At 32.2% G+C, this 21,565-nt stretch overlaps 1 protein-coding gene across 1 annotated transcript in view; it reads right to left on the bottom strand.

Annotated features, from left to right (window-relative positions):
* LOC135549259 (B-cell receptor CD22-like) overlaps positions 1-21,418 on the bottom strand; it is a 41,916-nt gene extending 20,498 nt beyond the window's left edge. The window contains exons 1-6 of the mRNA XM_064979285.1: positions 21,301-21,418; positions 20,888-20,935; positions 18,218-18,259; positions 13,038-13,301; positions 10,955-11,218; positions 10,455-10,721 (exon numbers count right to left, since the gene is read on the bottom strand). Coding sequence (XP_064835357.1) covers positions 10,455-10,721; positions 10,955-11,218; positions 13,038-13,301; positions 18,218-18,259; positions 20,888-20,933 — 883 coding nt within the window. The 5' untranslated portion in view covers positions 20,934-20,935; positions 21,301-21,418. The remainder of the gene's footprint in view (positions 1-10,454; positions 10,722-10,954; positions 11,219-13,037; positions 13,302-18,217; positions 18,260-20,887; positions 20,936-21,300) is intronic.
* Positions 21,419-21,565: the final 147 nt, after the last annotated feature.

Raw genomic sequence — 21,565 nt, 5'->3', positions numbered from 1 at the left:
AACTATTATACCTACTATAACTACTATAACTATTATAACTACTATAACTATTATACCAACTATAACTACTATAACTACTATAACTACTATAACTATTATAACTATTATACCTACTATAACTATTATAACTATTATACCTACTATAACTACTATAACTATTATAACTACTATAACTATTATACCTACTATAACTACTATAACTATTATACCTACTATAACTACTATAACTATTATAACTATTATACCTACTATAACTACTATAACTACTATACCTACTATAACTACTATAACTACTATAACTACTATAACTACTACCACTACTATAACTATTATACCTACTATAACTATTACACCTACTATAACTATTATACCTACTATAACTACTATAACTACTATAACTACTATACCTACTATAACTACTACAACTACTATAACTATTATACCTACTATAACTACTATACCTACTATAACTATTATAACTATTATACCTACTATAACTACTATAACTATTATAACTATTATACCTACTATAACTATTATAACTATTATACCTACTATAACTACTACATCTACTATAACTATTATACCTACTATAACTACTATACCTACTATAACTATTATAACTATTATACCTACTATAACTACTATAACTATTATAACTATTATACCTACTATAACTATTATAACTATTATACCTACTATAACTACTATAACTATTATACCTACTATAACTATTATAACTATTATACCTACTATAACTACTATAACTATTATAACTATTATACCTACTATAACTACTATAACTATTATAACTACTATAACTATTATACCTACTATAACTATTATACCTACTATAACTACTATAACTATTATACCTACTATAACTATTATACCTACTATAACTACTATAACTATTATACCTACTATAACTATTATAACTATTATACCTACTATAACTACTATAACTATTATACCTACTATAACTATTATAACTATTATACCTACTATAACTACTATAACTATTATAACTATTATACATACTATAACTACTATAACTATTATAACTACTATAACTATTATACCTACTATAACTATTATACCTACTATAACTACTATAACTATTATACCTACTATAACTATTATACCTACTATAACTACTATAACTATTATACCTACTATAACTATTATACCTACTATAACTACTATAACTATTATACCTACTATAACTATTATACCTACTATAACTACTATAACTATTATACCTATTATAACTACTATAACTATTATACCTACTACCACTACTATAACTACTATAACTATTATAACTACTATAACTAGTATACCTACTATAACTATTATACCTACTATAATTACTATAACTATTATACCTACTATAACTATTATACCTACTATAACTACTATAACTATTATACCTATTATAACTACTATAACTATTATACCTACTACCACTACTATAACTACTATAACTATTATAACTACTATAACTATTATACCTACTATAACTATTATACCTACTATAACTACTATAACTATTATACCTACTATAACTATTATACCTACTATAACTATTATAACTATTATACCTACTATAACTACTATAACTATTATACCTACTATAACTATTATAACTATTATACCTACTATAACTACTATAACTATTATAACTATTATACCTACTATAACTACTATAACTATTATAACTACTATAACTATTATACCTACTATAACTATTATACCTACTATAACTACTATAACTATTATACCTACTATAACTATTATACCTACTATAACTACTATAACTATTATACCTACTATAACTACTATAACTATTATAACTATTATAAATATTATAACTACTATAACTATTATACCTACTATAACTATTATACCTACTATAACTACTATAACTACTATAACTACTATAACTATTATACCTACTATAACTATTATATCTACTATAACTACTATAACTACTATAACTATTATACCTACTATAACTATTATAACTATTATACCTACTATAACTACTACAACTACTATACCTACTATGACTATTATAACTACTATAACTATTATAACTATTATAACTACTATAACTATTATACCTACTATAACTATTATAACTATTATACCTACTATAACTATTATAACTATTATACCTACTATAACTACTATAACTATTATAACTATTATAAATATTATAACTACTATAACTATTATACCTACTATAACTATTATACCTACTATAACTACTATAACTACTATAACTATTATACCTACTATAACTATTATACCTACTATAACTATTATAACTATTATACCTACTATAACTATTATAACTATTATACCTACTATAACTATTATAACTATTATACCTACTATAACTATTATAACTACTATAACTACTATAACTACTATAACTATTATACCTACTATAACTATTATACCTACTATAACTAGTATACCTACTATAACTACTATAACTATTATAACTATTATACCTACTATAACTATTATACCTACTATAACTATTATAACTATTATACCTACTATAACTACTATAACTATTATAACTATTTTAACTATTATATCTACTATAACTATTATAACTATTATACCTACTATAACTATTATAACTACTATACCTACTATAACTATTATACCTACTATAACTATTATACCTACTATAACTAGTATACCTACTATAACTACTATAACTACTATAACTATTATAACTATTATACCTACTATAACTATTATAACTATTATACCTACTATAACTATTATAACTATTATACCTACTATAACTACTATAACTATTATAACTATTTTAACTCTTATATCTACTATAACTATTATAACTATTATACCTACTATAACTACTATAACTATTATAACTATTATAACTACTATAACTATTATAACTATTATATCTACTATAACTACTATAACTATTATAACTATTATAACTACTATAACTATTATACCTACTATAACTATTATAACTATTATACCTACTATAACTACTATAACTATTATAACTATTTTAACTATTATATCTACTATAACTATTATAACTATTATACCTACTATAACTATTATAACTACTATAACTATTATACCTACTATAACTATTATACCTACTATAACTATTATACCTACTATAACTACTATAACTACAATAACTATTATAACTATTATACCTACTATAACTATTATAACTATTATACCTACTATAACTATTATAACTATTATACCTACTATAACTACTATAACTATTATAACTATTTTAACTATTATATCTACTATAACTATTATACCTACTATAACTACTATAGCTATTATAACTATTATAACTACTATAACTATTATAACTATTATATCTACTATAACTACTATAACTATTATAACTACTATAACTATTATACCTACTATAACTATTATAACTATTATACCTACTATAACTATTATACCTACTATAACTATTATACCTACTATAACTACTATAACTATTATAACTATTATAACTACTATAACTATTATAACTATTATATCTACTATAACTACTATAACTATTATAACTATTATAACTACTATAACTATTATACCTACTATAACTATTATAACTATTATACCTACTATAACTACTATAACTATTATACCTACTATAACTATTATACCTACTATAACTATTATAACTATTATATCTACTATAACTATTATAACTATTATACCTACTATAACTATTATACCTACTATAACTATTATACCTACTATAACTACTATAACTATTATAACTATTATAACTACTATAACTATTATAACTATTATATCTACTATAACTACTATAACTATTATAACTATTATAACTACTATAACTATTATACCTACTATAACTATTATAACTATTATACCTACTATAACTACTATAACTATTATACCTACTATAACTATTATAACTATTATAACTACTATACCTACTATAACTACTATACCTACTATAACTATTATAACTATTATACCTACTATAACTATTATAACTATTATACCTACTATAACTATTATAACTATTATACCTACTATAACTACTATAACTATTATAACTATTTTAACTATTATATCTACTATAACTATTATAACTATTATACCTACTATAACTACTATAACTATTATAACTATTATAACTACTATAACTATTATAACTATTATATCTACTATAACTACTATAACTATTATAACTATTATAACTACTATAACTATTATACCTACTATAACTATTATAACTATTATAACTATTATACCTACTATAACTATTATACCTACTATAACTATTATACCTACTATAACTACTATAACTATTATAACTATTATAACTACTATAACTATTATAACTATTATATCTACTATAACTACTATAACTATTATAACTATTATAACTACTATAACTATTATACCTACTATAACTATTATAACTATTATACCTACTATAACTACTATAACTATTATACCTACTATAACTATTATAACTATTATAACTACTATACCTACTATAACTACTATACCTACTATAACTATTATAACTATTATACCTACTATAACTATTATAACTATTATACCTACTATAACTATTATACCTACTATAACTACTATAACTATTATAACTATTTTAACTACTATAACTATTATAACTATTATAAATATTATACCTACTATAACTACTATAACTATTATAACTATTATAACTACTATAACTATTATAACTATTATATCTACTATAACTACTATAACTATTATAACTATTATAACTACTATAACTATTATACCTACTATAACTATTATAACTATTATACCTACTATAACTACTATATCTATTATATCTACTATAACTATTATACCTACTATAACTATTATAACTATTATATCTACTATAACTATTATAACTATTATACCTACTATAACTATTATACCTACTATAACTATTATACCTACTATAACTACTATAACTATTATACTATTATAACTACTATAACTATTATAACTATTATATCTACTATAACTACTATAACTATTATAACTACTATTATAACTACTATAACTATTATACCTACTATAACTATTATAACTATTATACCTACTATAACTACTATAACTATTATACCTACTATAACTATTATACCTACTATAACTATTATAACTATTATATCTACTATAACTATTATAACTATTATACCTACTATAACTATTATACCTACTATAACTACTATAACTATTATAACTATTATAACTACTATAACTATTATAACTATTATATCTACTATAACTACTATAACTATTATAACTATTATAACTACTATAACTATTATACCTACTATAACTATTATAACTATTATACCTACTATAACTACTATAACTATTATACCTACTATAACTATTATAACTATTATAACTACTATACCTACTATAACTACTATACCTACTATAACTATTATAACTATTATACCTACTATAACTATTATAACTATTATACCTACTATAACTATTATAACTATTATACCTACTATAACTACTATAACTATTATAACTATTTTAACTATTATATCTACTATAACTATTATAACTATTATACCTACTATAACTACTATAACTATTATAACTATTATAACTACTATAACTATTATAACTATTATATCTACTATAACTACTATAACTATTATAACTATTATAACTACTATAACTATTATACCTACTATAACTATTATAACTATTATAACTATTATACCTACTATAACTATTATACCTACTATAACTATTATACCTACTATAACTACTATAACTATTATAACTATTATAACTACTATAACTATTATAACTATTATATCTACTATAACTACTATAACTATTATAACTATTATAACTACTATAACTATTATACCTACTATAACTATTATAACTATTATACCTACTATAACTACTATAACTATTATACCTACTATAACTATTATAACTATTATAACTATTATACCTACTATAACTACTATACCTACTATAACTATTATAACTATTATACCTACTATAACTATTATAACTATTATACCTACTATAACTATTATACCTACTATAACTACTATAACTATTATAACTATTTTAACTACTATAACTATTATAACTATTATACCTACTATAACTACTATAACTATTATAACTATTATAACTACTATAACTATTATAACTATTATATCTACTATAACTACTATAACTATTATAACTATTATAACTACTATAACTATTATACCTACTATAACTATTATAACTATTATACCTACTATAACTACTATATCTATTATATCTACTATAACTATTATACCTACTATAACTATTATAACTATTATAACTACTATAACTATTATAACTATTATAACTACTATAACTATTATACCTACTATAACTATTATAACTATTATACCTACTATAACTATTATACCTACTATAACTATTATAACTATTATACCTACTATAACTACTATAACTATTATACCTACTATAACTATTATAACTATTATAACTACTATACCTACTATAACTACTATACCTACTATGACTATTATAACTATTATAACTACTATAACTACTATACCTATTATACCTACTATAACTACTATAACTACTATAACTATTATACCTACTATAACTACTATAAATACTATAACTACTATAACTACTATGACTATTAAAACTATTATACCTACTATAACTACTATAACTACTATAACTACTATAACTATTATAACTATTATACCTACTATAACTATTATAACTACTATAACTACTATACCTACTACAACTACTACAACTACTATAACTACTATAACTACTATACCTACTACAACTACTATAACTACTATACCTACTATAACTACTATAACTATTATACCTACTACAACTACTATAACTACTATAACTATTATAACTACTATAACTATTATACCTACTATAACTACTATAACTATTATACCTATTATAACTACTATAACTATTATACCTACTACCACTACTATAACTACTATAACTATTATAACTACTATAACTAGTATACCTACTATAACTATTATACCTACTATAATTACTATAACTACTATAACTATTATACCTACTATAACTATTATATCTACTATAACTACTATAACTACTATAACTATTATACCTACTATAACTATTATAACTATTATACCTACTATAACTACTACAACTACTATACCTACTATGACTATTATAACTACTATAACTACTATAACTATTATAACTATTATAACTACTATAACTATTATACCTACTATAACTATTATAACTATTATACCTACTATAACTATTATAACTATTATACCTACTATAACTACTATAACTATTATAACTATTATAAATATTATAACTACTATAACTATTATACCTACTATAACTATTATACCTACTATAACTACTATAACTACTATAACTATTATACCTACTATAACTATTATACCTACTATAACTATTATAACTATTATACCTACTATAACTATTATAACTATTATACCTACTATAACTATTATAACTATTATACCTACTATAACTATTATAACTACTATAACTACTATAACTACTATAACTATTATACCTACTATAACTATTATACCTACTATAACTAGTATACCTACTATAACTACTATAACTACTATAACTATTATAACTATTATACCTACTATAACTATTATAACTATTATACCTACTATAACTATTATAACTATTATACCTACTATAACTACTATAACTATTATAACTATTTTAACTATTATATCTACTATAACTATTATAACTATTATACCTACTATAACTATTATAACTACTATAACTATTATACCTACTATAACTATTATACCTACTATAACTATTATACCTACTATAACTAGTATACCTACTATAACTACTATAACTACTATAACTATTATAACTATTATACCTACTATAACTATTATAACTATTATACCTACTATAACTATTATAACTATTATACCTACTATAACTACTATAACTATTATAACTATTTTAACTATTATATCTACTATAACTATTATAACTATTATACCTACTATAACTACTATAACTATTATAACTATTATAACTACTATAACTATTATAACTATTATATCTACTATAACTACTATAACTATTATAACTACTATAACTATTATACCTACTATAACTATTATAACTATTATACCTACTATAACTACTATAACTATTATACCTACTATAACTATTATAACTATTATAACTACTATACCTACTATAACTACTATACCTACTATGACTATTATAACTATTATAACTACTATACCTATTATACCTACTATAACTACTATAACTACTATAACTATTATACCTACTATAACTACTATAACTACTATAACTACTATAACTACTATGACTATTAAAACTATTATACCTACTATAACTACTATAACTACTATAACTACTATAACTATTATAACTATTATAACTATTATACCTACTATAACTATTATAACTACTATAACTACTATACCTACTACAACTACTACAACTACTATAACTACTATAACTACTATACCTACTACAACTACTATAACTACTATACCTACTATAACTACTATAACTATTATACCTACTACAACTACTATAACTACTATAACTATTATAACTACTATAACTACTATGCCTATTAAAACTATTATACCTACTACAACTACTATAACTATTATAACTATTATACCTACTATAACTACTATAACTACTATAACTATTATACCTACTATAACTACTATAACTACTATAACTATTATACCTACTACAACTACTATAACTACTATAACTATTATAACTATTATACCTACTATAACTACTATAACTATTATACCTACTATAACTACTATAACTACTATAACTACTATAACTATTATACCTACTATAACTATTATAACTACTATAACTATTATAACTACTATACCTACTATAACTATTATATCTACTATACCTACTACAACTACTACAACTACTATAACTACTATAACTATTATAACTATTATACCTACTATAACTATTATAACTATCATAACTACTATAACTACTATAACTATTATCACTACTATAACTACTATACCTACTATAACTACTATAATTACTATAACTACTATACCTACTATAACTACTATAACTATTATAACTATTATAACTACTATACCTACTATAACTATTATAACTACTATAACTACTATAACTATTATACCTACTATAACTATTATACCTACTATAACTACTATAACTATTATAACTACTATACCTACTATAACTATTATATCTACTATACCTACTATAACTACTATACCTACTATAACTATTATAACTATTATACCTACTACCACTACTATAACTACTATAACTACTATAACTATTATAACTATTATAACTACTATAACTATTATACCTACTATAACTATTATAACTATCATAACTACTATAACTACTATAACTATTATCACTACTATAACTACTATACCTACTATAACTACTATAATTACTATAACTACTATACCTACTATAACTACTATAACTATTATAACTATTATAACTACTATACCTACTATAACTATTATAACTACTATAACTACTATAACTATTATACCTACTATAACTATTATACCTACTATAACTACTATAACTATTATAACTACTATACCTACTATAACTATTATATCTACTATACCTACTATAACTACTATACCTACTATAACTATTATAACTATTATACCTACTACCACTACTATAACTACTATAACTACTATAACTATTATAACTATTATAACTACTATAACTATTATACCTACTATAACTATTATACCTACTATAACTACTATAACTATTATACCTACATTGACTACTATACCTACATTGACTACTATAACTATTATAACTACTATAACTATTATAACTACTATAACTATTATAACTACTATAACTATTATACCTACATTGACTACTATACCTACTATAACTACTATACCTACTATAACTACTATAACTGCTATAACTACTATAACTACTTTGACTACAGATTTTAATACTATGTCTACTGTGACTAACACCATTACAACAGATCTTTGTGGAATTACTAGCCTGTGTTTATCAGGTTGTGTTTATAATCAGTGGTTCCCAGACATTGTTGTGCCATGACCCAATAAGGGCCATTTAAATGTTGATCCATCAGATAATGGAAGCAATGTGGTTGACAAGATCTAGAATTTAAGTGGGTGACCCTCCAAAATACTCATTGCTTGGTAAACATTACCACTGACTTGCATCAACAAAATGGCCCTGTCCCATTTGGGGGCACATCACATGATGTTTATGATATTACAACGTACACTGAATGTCGAGCTGGAGCGTTGTTGAATTGTCCGATCCGTGTTGATTTTTAGCTGTGCAGAAGTACTGTGTATTACCATTGACATTAGCTACTGTGTACATCTGTCCAAATCCTATTACACTGCGTGTTTCGCTCTCGTCGACTGAGTACCAGTTATAGCTGGACACTGGTGGGTTGGCATCACTGATGCAGGTCAGAGTCACTGAACTGCCCTTCAACACTGGACCAGAGGAATTCACTGATACTGACGTGTTTCTGGGAGGATCTGGAGAGATAGATTGGTATCTGCATTAATACAGAACAAGAACAAGAAGAAGAAGAAGAAGAAGAACAAGAACAAGAAGAACAAGAACATGAATAAGAACTAGAAGAACAAGAAGAAGAACAAGATGAACAAGAATAACAAGAACAAGAAGAAGAACAAGAACAGCATTGTTGAATAACTGCCAAAAATGTTTGGCGATGGTTGAATTGGTCTTGTAGCTACAGTATACATACACTGTACAACCACTTCTATCAGCGTTGAGTTCTGTCCTCCATGGTCGTTTCTGCCCTCACAGTAAAACTGGTGGACTTCTGCAGACACACGGGTCTCTAGCCTCGTCCCAACCCCAAGCCGTGTCGCCTGGTCTCCCTTCACACTGTACCAGGTGAAGCTGCTTACTGGTGGATTGCCATTGCTGCTGCAGGTCAGATTCACCATCGCACCATCAAACACAGATCCAGATGGGGTGACTGACACAGACATGGTTTTAGGACCATCTGGAGGGAAATAGACAATACACATGTTATACTGTATGCGTGACTCAAGGCTTCATTAGCCTCCTGAGCTAAAGCCTTTTTAACACCAGCATTATATAGGCTTATGTATCTTTACAGACTCGAGACTATGTTAGTCTACTGAGCTAAACCCTTGTGAATGAACAGCTAAAATAGTTTTTATTTACTAACTCTATTTTTATCAATGTACCAATCGGGCTTCAGGAAGAAGCATAGCACAATTACAGCAGTCATGAAGATTTTAAATGATATCACTGAAGCCCTTGACAAAAAACAGCACTGTGTCTCACTTTTTTATCGATCTGTCTAAGGCTTTTGTGACAGTTGACCATGCTATACTAAGGCAGAGATTGTCGAGTGTAGGTCTTTCAGAGCGTGCAGTTGCATGGTTTACTAACTATCTGCCTGATAGAACTCGGTGCACTCAATTTGATGGGCGTATGTCTGTTAAATTGTCTGTCTTTAATGGTGTGCCCCAAGGCTCTGTACTTGGCCCTCTCTTATTCACTATTTATATAAATGACTTAGACAAAAATGTCCAAAATGCGCAACTTCATTTTTATGCTGATGATACTGTTATTTACTGTTGTGCCTCGTCTCTTACAAAAGCTTTCCAGAACTTGAAAACTGCTGATTATACTGTTCAACATACCTTGTGTCAATTGAAGCTTATGCTCAATACTGACAAAACTAAACTAATGGTGTTTTCTAATGCAAGAAATAGACCTCTGAACTTTTCACCTGTCAGGGCATTGAGATTGAGACTGTAACCTCATATAAATATCGTGGAATATTTTATTGATGACGGCCTCTCTTTTAAATTGCATATTCAACAGCTTTCAAAGAAATTGAAGCTGAAATTGGGATTTTATTTTAGGAATAAGGCCTGTTTTTCTTTTGAAGCCAGGAGGCTAGTACCAGCTACATTTATGCCTTTACTAGACTATGGGGATATTTTATATATGAATGCTTCCACTCAGTGATTGAGATCAACTGACACCCTTTACCAAGGCACTTTGAGATTTATTTTAAACTGCAAAACCCTTACGCACCACTGCACTTTGTATAACAGGGTTGGCTGGCCTTCTCAGTCACTGGTATACTTTTATTTACAAAGCCAGTTTGGGTTTACTACCTTTTTATTTGGACATTTTTATTGTTCAGAAATGTGGTGGTACTCTCTTCGTTCGCTGGACTTTATCCTGCTAACTGTTCCAAATGTCTGAACTGAATTTGGTAAAAGGGATTTTATGTGCTCTGCGCCATCGTCTTGGAACACCTTACAACATACTTTTAAACTGGAAGAACTTGTCCCAATTGGTGTTTTTAAATCACTGATGAATGATTTTGAGGCTGATTCCCTATCCTGTCAATGTCATTAATTTGCTGTTTTATGATTTTGTTATACTCTTGAGAATTCAATGGTTTTTACTAGATTACTTGTAGTTTTTCATGTTGTTTGTCTATAATTTTTGTAATGACTTGGTGCTGCCTATCTTGGCCAGGACGCTCTTGAAAAAAATATTTTAAATCTCAATGAGCCCTTCCTGGTTAAATAAAGGTTACATTTTTAAAAAGACATAAAGCCTTGTTGATACTTATAATGTAAGTGACATTTAAGCAGACACTTTTAGCCAAAGCAACTTACAGTCATGCCCGCATACATTTAACATATGGGTGGTCCCCCCAGGAACTGAACCTACAACCCTGAATGGAGGGAGTGCTATGCTCTACCAACTGAGATACAGAGGGCCACAGACAAGCTTACTATACTCTGGTTCCTTGAACACACTACACTTACACCACACAGTTACTTTAGTGATCGTTGAATTATGTGCTCCACACATATTCTTGGCTTCACAGTAGAAGTGGGTATTGTCCGCCCAGATTTTGGTCCTCAGGACCGGCCCATAGCCTGTAGATCTGGTGTCACCCGCTCTCACTGAGTACCAGCGGTAGCTGGTCACTGGTGGGTTGGCATCGCTGCTGCAGGTCAGAGTCACTGAACTGCCTTCTAACACTTCGCCAGAGGGACTCACAGATACTGACGTGTTCCTGGGAAGATCTGGAGGGAAAAGAAACATAAAAATGATCATCTTATCGTGTCAACAAATTAATAGAACCAATTAATGTCAACAAAACAGCAACAAACACACAAAAAAACAGTTTGAGCTGACAGATTATATATATTTTTAATTAAGAATTACAGTCCAATAAAAAAGGTCAGAGGTGAGGATGATGTTTTTTTATGTATTTTTTATTTGTATTATTTGACCCGGTAAGTTGACTGAGACAACATTCTCATTTACTGCAACGATCTGGGGAATAGTTTCAGGGGAGAGGAGGGGAGATGAATGAGGGGAGAGGAGAGGAGATGAATGAGGGGAGAGGAGGGGAGATGAATGAGGGGAGAGGAGAGGGATGAATGAGCCAATTGTAAACACTTTTCAGAAAGTTGTCCACCATTTTTGTTGTTGTTACAGCCTGAATTTAAAATGAATTAAATTGAGACGCTGTGTCACTGGCCTACCCACAATACACCAGAATGTCATCTTCAACACTATTATTACAAATTAAAAATATTACAAATAAAGGGAGTCCATGCAAATTGTTATGTGAATTGTTAAGCAAATATTTACTCTTGAAATTATTTAGGCTTGCCATAACAAAAGGGTTGAATACTTAATAACTACATTTTAACTTTGAATTATTTATTAATCCATAAAAATGTATGAAACCATCATTCCACTCTGACATTATTGAGCTACTATGTGTAGGCATGTGCCAAATCATCTACATTTAATCTATAACACAACCAAAATGTGTAAAAAAAACTATCAAGGGGTGTGAATACTTTCTGAATGCACTAGGGGGCTGGGGGGGGGGGGTGAGGTGCTCAACCTTCACTTCATCCCTTAAAAGTATGCAACACTTCCAGTAACAGCTGGCACAAATACAACATATTTTAGACCATGCCCCCAAATATGCTAATAAGCCCCAACACTTCCAGTAACAGCTGGCACAAATACAACATATTTTAGACCAAGTCCCCAAATATGCTAATAAGCCCCAACACTTCCAGTAACAGCTGGCACAAATACAACATATTTTAGACCATGCCCCCAAATATGCTAATAAGCCCCAACACTTCCAGTAACAGCTGGCACAAATACAACATATTTTAGACCATGCCCCCAAATATGCTAATAAGCCCCAACACTTCCAGTAACAGCTGGCACAAATACAACATATTTTAGACCATGCCCCCAAATATGCTAATAAGCCCCAACACTTCCAGTAACAGCTGGCACAAATACAACATATTTTAGACCAAGTCCCCAAATATGCTAATAAGCCCCAACACTTCCAGTAACAGCTGGCACAAATACAACATATTTTAGACCATGCCCCCAAATATGCTAATAAGCCCCAACACTTCCAGTAACAGCTGGCACAAATACAACATATTTTAGACCATGCCCCCAAATATGCTAATAAGCCCCAACACTTCCAGTAACAGCTGGCACAAATACAACATATTTTAGACCATGCTCCCAAATATGCTAATAAGCCCCAACACTTCCAGTAACAGCTGGCACAAATACAACATATTTTAGACCATGCCCCCAAATATGCTAATAAGCCCCAACACTTCCAGTAACAGCTGGCACAAATACAACATATTTTAGACCATGCCCCCAAATATGCTAATAAGCCCCAACACTTCCAGTAACAGCTGGCACAAATACAACATATTTTAGACCATGCCCCCAAATATGCTAATAAGCCCCAACACTTCCAGTAACAGCTGGCACAAATACAACATATTTTAGACCATGCCCCCAAATATGCTAATAAGCCCCAACACTTCCAGTAACAGCTGGCACAAATACAACATATTTTAGACCATGCCCCCAAATATGCTAATAAGCCCCAACACTTCCAGTAACAGCTGGCACAAATACAACATATTTTAGACCAAGCCCCCAAATATGCTAATCAGCCCCAACACTTCCAGTAACTGCTGGTACAAATCCAACATATTTTAGACCATGCCCCAAATATGCTAATAAGCCCCAACACTTCCAATAACAGCTGGCACAAATACAACATATTTTAGACCATGCCCCAAAATATGCTAATAATCCCTCTGCCAGCACATTGCCCCACCCACATTTCAAGGTTCAGAAATGATTGTTCCTTACATTGAATATATTGGGTAGAAAATGTCCCATTATCCTACATCTTTACCCATAAAGGCACTGACCATTAGCATGTGAGTTACCTAACAACCATAAATACATCTAAAGTATCATATATGTACGGAGCATTCAGAACGCAGTCAGGCCCCTTCCATTCTTTTCAGCATTTTGCTACGTTACAGCCTTATTTTAAAATGTATTAAAACATTTCATTTTTTTCTCATCAATCTACACACATTACCCTATAAAAAAACAGGTTTTTATACATTTTTGAAATATCACATTTACATTAGTATTCAGACCCTCTACGCACGCTGCCACCACCATGCTTCACCGTAGGGATGGTGCAAGGTTTCCTCCAGACGTGATGCTGCCACCACCATGCTTCACCGTAGGGGCGGCAGGGTAGCCTAGTGGTTAGAGTGTTGGACTAGTAACCTGAAGGTTGTGAGTTCAAACCCCCAAGCTGACAAGGTACAAATCCGTCGTTCTGCCCCTGAACAGGCAGTTAACCCACTGTTCCCAGGCCGTCATTGAAAATAAGAATTTGTTCTTAACTGACTTGCCTGGTTAAATAAAGGTTAAATTAAAAAATAAAATATGGTGCAAGGTTTCCTCCAGACATGATGCTGCCACCACCATGCTTCACCGTAGGGATGGTGCAAGGTTTCCTCCAGACGTGATGCTGCCACCACCATGCTTCACCGTAGGGATGGTTCAAGGTTTCCTCCAGACGTGATGCTGCCACCACCATGCTTCACCGTAGGGATGGTGCAAGGTTTCCTCCAGACGTGATGCTGCCACCACCATGCTTCACCGTAGGGATGGTTCAAGGTTTCCTCCAGACGTGATGCTGCCACCACCATGCTTCACCATAGGGATGGTTCAAGGTTTCCTCCAGACGTGATGCTGCCACCACCATGCTTCACCGTAGGGAACCAGAATGTCTATTGTTTTTAATCTTTTAACAATCTTTCTCAATCGTCATCATACCCGCAGAGCCGGTGGTGTAGCGGGAAATTCAGTTCACTGGCAACAAAGAGGTTGTGAGTTCAAAGTCCCAGTGAGATTGACTCCCAAGTAATCAGAATACAGTAAGTAATCAGAATACAGTAAGTATTCAGAATACAGCAGCAAACTGTCCTTAACAGTAATAATTCCTGAAAAATGCAGCAATGTTTTGTATATTTACCATATTTCCACTGCAACCAGTAACTGGGATTTTTTTTCTTACAGTGTAATGAAGAACCCTCTTGTTGTATCAGTGGAACCCTCTGGTTCAATCAGTGTAATGAAGAACCCTCTGGATCTATCAGTGGAACCCTCTGGTTCTATCAATCTAATGAAGAACCCTCTGGATCTATCAGTGGAACCCTCTGGTTCTATCAGTGTAATGAAGAACCCTCTGGATCTATCAGTGTAATGAAGAACCATCTGGATCTATCAGTGTAATGAAGAACCCTCTAGTTCTATCAGTGTAATGAAGAACCATCTGGTTCTATCAGTGTAATGAAGAACCCTCTGGATCTATCAGGGGAAACCTCTGTTTCTATCAGTGGAACCTTCTGGTTCTATCAGTGTAATGAAGAACCCTCTGGATCTATCAGGGGAACCCTCTGGATCTATCAGTGTAATGAAGAACCCTCTGGATATATCAGTGTAATGAAGAACCCTCTGGATCTATCAGTGTAATGAAGAACCCTCTGGATCTATCAGTGTAATGAAGAACCCTCTGGATCTATCAGTGTAATGAATAACTCTCTGGATCTATCAGGGGAAACCTCTGTTTCTATCAGTGGAACCCTCTGGTTCTATCAGTGTAATGAAGAACCCTCTGGATCTATCAGGGGAACCCTCTGGATCTATCAGTGTAATGAAGAACCCTCTGGATATATCAGTGTAATGAAGAACCCTCTGGATATATCAGTGTAATGAAGAACCCTCTAGTTCTATCAGTGTAATGAAGAACCCTCTGGATCTATCAGTGTAATGAATAACTCTCTGGATCTATCAGGGGAAACCTCTGTTTCTATCAGTGGAACCCTCTGGTTCTATCAGTGTAATGAAGAACCCTCTGGATCTATCAGGGGAACCCTCTGGATCTATCAGTGTAATGAAGAACCCTCTGGATATATCAGTGTAATGAAGAACCCTCTGGATCTATCAGTGTAATGAAGAACCCTATGGTTCTATCAGTGGAACCCTCTGGATCTATCAGTGTAATGAAGAACCCTCTGTTTCTATCAGTGGAACCCTATGGTTCTATCAGTGTAATGAAGAACCCTCTGGTTCTAACAGTGTAATGAAGAACCCTCTGGTTCTATATATATCCCATTTAGCAGACGCTTTTGTCCAAAGCGACTTACAAGTCGGCTGGGGCCACTACTTTTACATATGGGTGGTCCCAGCGGGAATCGAACCCACGACGCTTGGCGTTGCAAGCGCCATGCTCTACCGACTGAGCCACACAGGACCCTATATCAGTGTAATGAAGAACCCTCTGGATCTATCAGTGTAATGAAGAACCCTATGGTTCTATCAGTGGAACCCTCTGGATCTATCAGTGTAATGAAGAACCCTCTGTTTCTATCAGTGGAACCCTATGGTTCTATCAGTGTAATGAAGAACCCTCTGGTTCTATCAGTCTAATGAAGAAGCCTCTGGTTCTATCAGTCTAATGAAGAACCCTCAGAACCCTCATAAATCTAGTCTTTAGCCACACCCCACCAGTGAAGTAGTTCTGACCCACTGTTTGGTATACACTGATCTGAATACTCACTAGTGCAGACCGTTCCTTCCACCCCACCTTGACACAGGGTACCTGAAACACACACCAGTTCACTATCAGGACCGGACAGCAGTGGTTGGGGTCAATTCCATTTCTAATTGACCTCAACCCCGCTGGATAGATGGCTTGGACAACAAACTACTAAATTAGCAAAAATATTAACAGTTTATAATTATTAAACTGCTTCCCAATTGATTAACCATTAACCATTGACCATTACAATTGACATAATCTGAGGCCCTATTTATAAATAAATGCTCATCTAGGATTAGGTTCCTCCTGTTAATGTAATCTTTATTTATTCTGATCTAAAAGGCTAAACTGATCCTAGATAAGCAGTCCTACTCCGAATCGCTTGAGAAAAATGGCCCCTGAAATGTCCTGGACCTGCTCACTGCTCTTAGTGATCTGGCAGGATGTTTTCATTTCAAGCTAAATTCCAAGAAATTGGTTACGTAATGACTGGGAGGAAACAGGCAAAACAGCCGTTTTCTGGAACTGAGTTAGTGTTCCCAGGGCTGGGTTCAACAGAACTGAGTTAGTGGTCTCTGTTCCCAGGGCTGGGTTCAACAGAACTGAGTTAGTGGTCTCTGTTCCCAGGGCTGGGTTCAACAGAACTGAGTTAGTGGTCTCTGTTCCCAGGGCGGGGTTCAACAGAACTGAGTTAGTGGTCTCTGTTCCCAGGGCTGGGTTCAACAGAACTGAGTTAGTGGTCTCTGTTCCCAGGGCTGGGTTCAACAGAACTCAGTTAGTGGTATCTGTTCCCAGGGCTGGGTTCAACAGAACTGAGTTAGTGGTCTCTGTTCCCAGGGCGGGGTTCAACAGAACTGAGTTAGTGGTCTCTGTTCCCAGGGTTGGGTTTAACAGAACTGAGTTAGTGGTCTCTGTTCCCAGGGCTGGGTTCAACAGAACTGAGTTTGTGGTCTCTGTTCCCAGGGCTGGGCTCAACAGAACTGAGTTAGTGGTCTCTGTTCCCAGGGCTGGGTTCAACAGAACTGAGTTAGTGGTCTCTGTTCCCAGGGCTGGGTTCAACAGAACTGAGTTAGTGGTCTCTGTTCCCAGGGCTGGGTTCAACAGAACTCAGTTAGTGGTATCTGTTCCCAGGGCTGGGTTCAACAGAACTGAGTTTGTGGTCTCTGTTCCCAGGGCGGGGTTCAACAGAACTGAGTTAGTGGTCTCTGTTCCCAGGGTTGGGTTTAACAGAACTGAGTTAGTGGTCTCTGTTCCCAGGGCTGGGTTCAACAGAACTGAGTTAGTGGTCTCTGTTCCCAGGGCTGGGCTCAACAGAACTGAGTTAGTGGTCTCTGTTCCCAGGGCTGGGTTCAACAGAACTGAGTTAGTGGTCTCTGTTCCCAGGGCTGGGTTCAACAGAACTGAGTTAGTGGTCTCTGTTCCCAGGGCTGGGTTCAACAGAACTCAGTTAGTGGTATCTGTTCCCAGGGCTGGGTTCAACAGAACTGAGTTAGTGGTCTCTGTTCCCAGGGCGGGGTTCAACAGAACTGAGTTAGTGGTCTCTGTTCCCAGGGCTGGGTTCAACAGAACTGAGTTAGTGGTCTCTGTTCCCAGGGCTGGGTTCAACAGAACTGAGTTAGTGGTCTCTGTTCCCAGGGCGGGGTTCAACAGAACTGAGTTAGTGGTCTCTGTTCCCAGGGCTGGGTTCAACAGAACTGAGTTAGTGGTCTCTGTTCCCAGGGCTGGGTTCAACAGAACTCAGTTAGTGGTCTCTGTTCCCAGGGCGGGGTTCAACAGAACTGAGTTAGTGGTCTCTGTTCCCAGGGCTGGGTTCAACAGAACTCAGTTAGTGGTATCTGTTCCCAGGGCTGGGTTCAACAGAACTGAGTTAGTGGTCTCTGTTCCCAGGGCGGGGTTCAACAGAACTGAGTTAGTGGTCTCTGTTCCCAGGGCTGGGTTCAACAGAACTGAGTTAGTGGTCTCTGTTCCCAGGGCGGGGTTCAACAGAACTGAGTTAGTGGTCTCTGTTCCCAGGGCGGGGTTCAACAGAACTGAGTTAGTGGTCTCTGTTCCCAGGGCTGGGTTCAACAGAACTGAGTTAGTGGTATCTGTTCCCAGGGCGGGGTTCAACAGAACTGAGTTAGTGGTCTCTGTTCCCAGGGCTGGGTTCAACAGAACTGAGTTAGTGGTCTCTGTTCCCAGGGCTGGGTTCAACAGAACTCAGTTAGTGGTATCTGTTCCCAGGGCTGGGTTCAACAGAACTGAGTTAGTGGTCTCTGTTCCCAGGGCGGGGTTCAACAGAACTGAGTTAGTGGTCTCTGTTCCCAGGGCTGGGTTCAACAGAACTGAGTTAGTGGTCTCTGTTCCCAGGGCTGGGTTCAACAGAACTGAGTTAGTGGTATCTGTTCCCAGGGCTGGGTTCAACAGAACTGAGTTAGTGGTCTCTGTTCCCAGGGCTGAGTTCAACAGAACTGAGTTAGTGGTCTCTGTTCCCAGGGCTGGGTTCAACAGAACTGAGTTAGTGGTATCTGTTCCCAGGGCTGGGTTCAACAACCCAATACAATACTGACACTGAAGGAATAAATATCATATCATAACCTACGTTTATTGACAAATTGATCATTTTTGAATTCCTCTAAAAAATTGAATAATTCTTCCTTCTCAAACTTGACCTATATTAGAAAGAAATATAGCAAATTAAATAAAAACCTATCAGCAGCCAGCCCAGAAAGATGAGTCTCTCTGCGCCTTTCATCTCTGCAAGGGGTGAGACACACACACACACACACACACACACACACACACACACACACACACACACACACACACACACACACACACACACACACACACACACACACACACACACACACACACACACACACACACACACACACACACACACACACGCACAACTTTATAATCAGCAGAAACTCTCACTACATGACCATCAAAAAGGCACAATTAGTCATCAATGTAAAACAAATCAATAATAATTGTGACATCAAAAAAAGTTTAAACTAAATAATATCATAAGTTCCTATAACATCCATACATGTTCAACCATTCATTGTTGTTCTTGTCACACTGATTTATTGTAAATACACAATAAATCAACCTACCATGTAAAGTTTCCAACACTTAGAAATGTTTTAAAAAACACACACAAAAAAACGGATTTAAAAACTCAACGATTGTCCTAATGATAATTCCTCTGCTGGAAATGGTGGTCCTTCTCATTCTTCATCCAGACACAGAGTGGTCCCGTCGTCAAGCACGAATACAGACACAATTTACATCATTAGTATCCGTCAATAGCTTTCAAATAAATGGCTTGAAAGGAATGGGCCGAGGGGTACATCTGCTGGCTGTTCAATACAATTACAT

The sequence above is a fragment of the Oncorhynchus masou genome, chromosome 12 (genome assembly GCF_036934945.1).
Source record: "Oncorhynchus masou masou isolate Uvic2021 chromosome 12, UVic_Omas_1.1, whole genome shotgun sequence".
Classification (NCBI taxonomy): Eukaryota; Metazoa; Chordata; class Actinopteri; order Salmoniformes; family Salmonidae; genus Oncorhynchus; species Oncorhynchus masou.
Note: the sequence above shows the minus strand (reverse complement) of the source record. Positions and strands in the feature narration are given on the sequence as shown.